The 6,776-nt window shown below is 35.6% G+C and overlaps 1 protein-coding gene across 4 annotated transcripts in view; it reads right to left on the reverse strand.

The window, feature by feature from the left end:
- The window catches only part of LOC107102375 (discs large homolog 1-like protein), a 35,851-nt gene that overhangs the window by 18,893 nt on the left and 10,182 nt on the right, over positions 1–6,776 (reverse strand). For 2 of the 4 annotated variants that reach the window (XM_015401659.1, XM_015401660.1), the window contains exon 4: positions 836–950. In XM_015401659.1, coding sequence (XP_015257145.1) covers positions 836–950 — 115 coding nt within the window. Of the gene's footprint in view, positions 1–835; positions 951–4,737; positions 4,915–6,776 lie in introns of those variants that run through there. The other 2 variants (XM_015401661.1, XM_015401662.1) reach the window with 2 other exon arrangements.

Below are 6,776 nucleotides of genomic sequence, written 5' to 3' on the forward strand. Positions count from 1 at the left end.
ATATATATATATATATATATATATATATATATACTGTATACGTATATATAGCTCCAGCACTGTTTTCCCCTTCAGACACACTGGAGAGTTAGCCAAAAATCTTTTTAAGGATAAACCCCAACATGTGACAGCTCAGCTAAGGTGACAAGAAAACCCAAACAAACTCTTCCAAAGCTTACTTGACTTTTCCACACCTTTACTGAATTTCTACAATAGCCAGAAGGAAAATTGAAAATAATCATAATAAGATGTTTTTCAGAAAGCTTGCATTCATTCAGAATAACTCTCAGTGGCCTCTATTTTTCATAATAAGTCATCATAGGTAAATTCAAAATGAGAAAATTAAATGACTTTATTTCTTTCAACTAAAAAGCTTCTAAAATCTGTTAGGTTGACTTTTAAGTCTCCCAAGATCCGATTTTCTGTGTGATTTATCTTTGGTTCTGATGTGACATATTTGTTGACCTAGTAAAGTAGTTTGAAAAGAAAAAATCACATAGGTAATAGAGTGAAAAAAGGAACATAAAAGACTTTGTTTTAAATCTCACTTTGCATCTTAGACTACCCTGCAGAGCCCCACAAGGGACAGAAGTGGTGATTCAGAGAAGGCTGAATAACGAGGAGAGGCAAGGATAAGATAGATACAGACAGAGGACACATAGGCAACTGGCAGCACATTAAACGTATTGGTGTGACACTGTATTCACCCAAAAATCTATTAGGGATTTTATAGGAGATAACCCTTTTCTCGACATTTCATGCTCAGTAACAAGTAGACAGCTGTCATAAGAATTTTCATTAGTGGTTGGGCCAAGAAGGGTTAGTTTTACTGTACCTGACGTAAAGTGTGCGTTTCTGTGTGGAGCGGAGAGAGGTTGAGCTGGAGCTGACACTGCTGGTCATCATTTGTTCCCTCAGGTCATGGATTTTGGCCTCAAAACGACTGTACTCTAAATAGAGAGGAAAAAATAAATAAAAAATGGAAAACAGGTTGTTTCAGAACAAACAACAACAGAAAAAACAAAAGCACACTATTTTGTGTCATTATTAATTACCAATTAATTACCTGCTGCACAATATTGAAAGCAGCAACTTATGCACTTCAATAATTTTTGCTCAGAACACGAGAAAGATGACAAAAAAAAGCCTAAAGATAACTTCAAGTGATAATCACTTTTTCATAAATGAGTTCAGTTCAACAAGTAGTTTAAAATCCATTAGAATTGCAAGACGATTTCTGCCCATTTTCAGAGGCACAAAAGATGCCATAATATTCACTTGCACAAATACTGATTATCTGCAGATATGATCAAAGCAAGGTATATTACATGGTGATGGACTTCTAAATTTAAATTGATTCTTAAATTACATAAAATGCATGAGGGCAATTTTAAGGCCACTAGGAGAATATGAAAAAAAGAATATGAAAAAAATACTATAACACAGATATTTGGTCCAACTGAAAGGTAAGTCAGCGTATTGTGAAGGACTCAATAACTGGTCTGGGCTCCCTTTGTATGAATCACTACACTGTGTGGCGGGGAGACAATCATTCCATACTCTATGTATGCCTTTGAAACACAAACTCCTTCTGAAGTTCATAGTATGTAAATATCATCCAAATATTAAATGGAATTTGCCTTAAAAACCATTCAAAGTTGCTACTATACCTGCACAAATATTAGCCCACTCCAATGATTTTCCTGACTAAAGTCCTCTGTAAACATCTTTTTGTTTTATTAATCTGAATGTTTATAGCTTGCCATTCCTACTGAGGGTGACAGTAAGCCTCTAAAAACATACAGTATCATATATGTTTTAGAACTCCTATTTCATAGATATTATGTAAATTTATTTATGATCTATAAACCTATATTTAGGATTTTTATCATCTGTAAGTCATAGTAATGAAAATTAATGAACAGGTTGTTATGATATATTACAGAAATTAATTGCCGATACATTTTAACTGTTTGATTATATCCTACTATGCTGAGTTGCACCAGACAATCTTTAGTAAAATGTAAAGCAGTGGCTCACTAAGCATCACGTCTATTGTACAATAAAAATGGTCTATAGTTTCTAATGAGTAACTGATTTTGGTTTCCTGGCATATAATAATTTTTTTACCTAACAATTATTCCATAGTAACTTCTAAAAAGCTATGCAAAAAAACAAGTTCTAATTCTTTACCATTTTCTCATTCTGTAACTGTGATTAGCCATTGTATAATCAAACTGGGGTAACAGCTTGTACTGTAGGCATCTACAAGAGACTTTTGGGAATCAATGGCACTTCTGAGATGTGGTAAGTCTAGAACAAAGGCAATGTATGCTTCCTGCTATTTCAACATGCCCTCAACTACTTTATCCTACTGTATGGAAAAATTGGATTAAAGCTAACTAAATAAAATTTATAGAACTCCTTATTGCAAAAGAGTTCTGTCACAGAAGGTAGTTGATCGGGGTTGGAATGGTTTGATTATCTGACTTTATAAAAGAGGCAGGGTAACTGAAAGATCCTATAAAAAAATGTGTGATGACTTCCCAAAGTGACGTGAAAGTGGCTCAGCATTGGTGTGATGTAGCCTCACTGGTGCAGTGCTTGCACACTCATTAAGCTTTAATTTGCTCTTTGGCTGAAACATTGAAACATGAGAAGAAATAAAATCACATACTTGAAAAGATATTTAATTTGAAATGTTGGACTTGTATCTTTATTCATTCTTGATTATAACACATTTCAGCACTAATTCAATGTATTACCTAGGTTTAAGGATAGTTGCTGATTAAAAACGATATTCCAAAGCAGAGAGATCATGGAAGGTTTATAGGGTATCAATAGAAGCATTTTAAAATTTCTTCTTTATTCTTTAGATTCATAAATTAGTTTTCATATTTTAAAAATGTTTTTAATGACGTTAATGATTAAAACTTCATCATTTAGCATTATTATTCTTTGATATGACCAGAACTGGATTTAGGAAGATTTGGGTCCCTGGAATGGGGACGTTTTTGGTGTCCTACTCAGACCAAACTTTTTCTTCCTCTTTAGGTTACAGATCTATTTAAAATGCCAGGTTCTTTGCTGACGGAACAAGTATGTAGTCCTGTTTTGGGCTTTAAAAGAAACAAGAAAGTCTTTTCAAAACTGTTTATCAATTCCATGCAGAGAGAAACAATAATAGTTAGCCAATCAGTGCAAAGTGCAATCATTGGCTCAAGGTCTCCACCCAGCCTCCCTGTGTTTCAGTGCCCTTCTGCTGCGTGCTGCAAAAACACTCAGGTTTCTGACCCAATTTTTCTAGTGGCAATAAAAATGTCATTGTGCCTCTTCAATTATAAATGCACATCAATTATGGAAATGCTCAAGGTAGAAAGCCTAATTACAAGAAATTTCTTAAGATATTGCAGAATGATTCCTGATTTAATGCTGGGATTCTTTAGCAGAAAAAAAACAAGATCTGATGCAGTGGGCTCTGTTGTACTGAGTGCAGTATTAGCTTCTGAACAAAACACAGATATGTGTCATAAATCCATGCTGACTGTCTCCCATTCTGCTAAGCACCACACAGCTTCCTAGGATCCACACTGTGACATCCCTAGCAGTAATAAGCCCAAAAAAGCCCCCTTCTTAAGGATGTCCTTGTGTGAGTGTGTCTGACCTATTACTGTGAACTACACAATCTAATTAACCCAGAGTAATTCAATCACACTCAAGGTACAGGCGGTCATGCATTTGCACACTTGCTCACTGACATGCACACCGCTAGACTAATCTGGAAGCTGCAGATCTTGATAAAAAAAAAAAAAATTCTATTCAGTTTCAATTGCATCTCAAGTAAATATGCTTTTTTTTTTTAACAAAACTTATTTTGATTGTATGTAGCACAAAAAAACTGTATCATGAATGGGAAAAGGACTGTAATAGATCTCTATGAACAATAACATTCAGCCATTGATTTATTTTATTTTTTTGCTGTTTTGCTTTAAAATGAGGCATACGATACTCCAAATACTCCAAAATGACCCTGTGCAAATATTTTTTTTTTCTTAAACTTTTTATATTTGCACTGCAGACAAAGACAACTATTTTTTTAATTTATACCAGCAACTACTGTATTTACTGTAAAAACTGATAAATTTTTCCACTTTGGTTTTATAGGCTTTAAAATAAATCTCCATGTCAGAATAACTAAACCGAAAGACTGGAACTTTCATATCATCAGCATTTAACCGATAAAAAAACAACAGGAGAAAGGGATGCAGAAAAATGATGCAAAAAATGAGGAGAAAAAGTGGAAACAAGTACAATTTTGATGGAGAGCAGCTAGAGTATATCTGATTGACAAAAAAAAAGTTAGAATATGAACAGAGTGAAAATCTGTTCTTTTATTTTTTGTTTGGGGAATAATTACAGAGCTCCAGCTGAGATTTTATTACTCAGGATTCCTTAGAAACAAAATGCACTGAAAAGGATGAACTCATGAGAGCAGAATTTGAGATGTTATGTATTTTTGTATTCATTTCTTTTGTTTTATGAATCCTTAAACAACAAGGCTCTGGTGATAGAGCTAAAGTTTATAGTCACTCATCAATTTTTTTTTCTTTTCCTTTAGCATATCTCGCATGTCACCAAACACCTAAAGTTGAAAAAGTCACATCCATCAAAACAGACATTACTAGAGGCAAGGCATCAAACTGTAAATCAGTCTAACTCTGTCTTGGCTGTACTCACACACCGATGGGAGATAGACAACCTCAACGTCCACAAAGTGATGCAGGTACCGTAGCTTTCAGATCAGAGTTTGACTAAGCTAAAAAGAAGAGGTTTGATTCTCAGAATCCAGGGATGTGCATGAAGAAAAAGAGCGGCGATGCTGAAAAAAAACAGCTCCACGTTGGAGAGAGAGTGCCAGAGTGCAGTATTCAGAGTGTGCATGAATAAAAGTGTGTGTGTGTGTGGGAGGGGGGATGGGGGGCGGGGGTGGTTGGGGTATGCAGTATTTGTCTACTACAGAGAGGAAATGAGGGAAAAAATATTTTTTGTGCATTAAAATGAGTCCAGTGCAGCTCAGCTGCCAGAAACAACAGATGCTAACTCCCTATTCTTACTCCTCTGCTCTTTCCCAATCGCTCGTTCACTAGCGTGTTTATTTTGCTCCTCCCCCTCTATGGTTGCTCTATGGTTGCTCTAGGGCGGGGAGACTCACACACACACAGACATACGCACACACACACAGACAAACAGACACACACAGTGTTTCCTCAGGTCACTCATGCAGGAAGCTGACTTGGTGCCAGGCTCTCCTGCCCTACTTTGGCCTGGGGAATCGCTTGAACACCATCACACAGCCACAAAAAAAAAAAAAAAACCTTGACCAAGGATATTAAATACTGATTTTGAAAACTGAAAATAGAATCAAATCCAACAAATTTGAAAAGATACAGCCTTCATCATATGCACCCTTCATCATATGAGGCTTCTGACTTTTAAATTTCAATTTCAACATAGCCCATGACAATACCAGATATCAAATTTCACATGATCAGCAATTAACTCTGATTGTCAACATGCATCACCATGATGGAGCCTCGTCAGATTGAGAGCAACTGAGACACATGGAAAGGAGGGAGAAAACAAGACATTATGGAAAGAAAGAGTGATAGAGATGGGAAAAGTGAGGAGGAGGACACAGAGAAAAGGAGAAGAGGGAGGGGGTGGTGACAGAGACAAATGGCTCTGGTGCTCATGTTCCCTGCTTCCTACATCTACCTTTCCTCTCCTCTCCTCTCCCTTTTCCCAAGAGGAGCATTGTTTCTCTATTGAACAGCTGGCATTTTCTGCATTGTGTGCACCTTCAGCTCTATCAGGCAGGAAACCTCTAGAGATAGGCAAATCCTACATCAGGTTTATGAGCAATGCACCAATATTGCTGTTCTATGATGATTGTTTAAGCAGATTTAATTATGAGGAAAAACCTGTCTTGGGTACAAATTTCAAAAACAGAAAAATCTAAATTGAAAACGGTTACATTTTTAAGTTTAAGCTTGCATATAGACACAATTAATCTAATTTATAACTATTAATCATTGAAAATAAAAAAAATGATGTGTTGCTTACTATTTTTTCAAAGAATTTAACCCTGCCCATTTTTCAGCTTATTTAAAAAAGTTTCTTAAATATAAAAATAAACAACTTATTCATGCAAAAAAGGATGGTGTTTCCCATCTGTGAGGTAGTAGTGCATGCACCAATGCTTTATATTATTATTAAGGGTGTAAAATGAACAATGTGTGATTTTGTAAGGATGTAATCATATCTTCTATACTCATACACCTATGCATATGTTTTTATTTACAGTTATCTCACTACCTGCCGTACATTGTCTGGGCAGAACTTTTTGTCTAACAGCATGTTCAAGAACAGCTGTGCGATTGGCCAGAATTAGGAGGGCTTTTGTTAAATAGGAAAAATATTTTTCTCTGCAGACAGTGAACTGTTACTTAATAGTTTCAAGGATTTAGTTTTAAGACTGTGTTGTCTTTCTGTGGGTTTAATGTAAGGGAGAGAAAGGGATTTTTTATAAGTTGGGCAGGCCGAGTTTCTTGCAAAGTTTGAAAACATCCTATTCTAAACAATTTATCTTATTTTTTCCACAATGTGAAAAATACCCATCTTTTAGTTCTTACTCACTATGTAACAAAGTCTAAGGCTATGGTTCGCTTGAAAGAATACACTGCCCTCTTTTGGGAATTAGTCCTTGCTTCAAGCAA

Source organism: Cyprinodon variegatus, unplaced genomic scaffold (assembly GCF_000732505.1).
Source record: "Cyprinodon variegatus isolate N-32 unplaced genomic scaffold, C_variegatus-1.0 Scaffold1244, whole genome shotgun sequence".
NCBI lineage: Eukaryota > Metazoa > Chordata > Actinopteri > Cyprinodontiformes > Cyprinodontidae > Cyprinodon > Cyprinodon variegatus.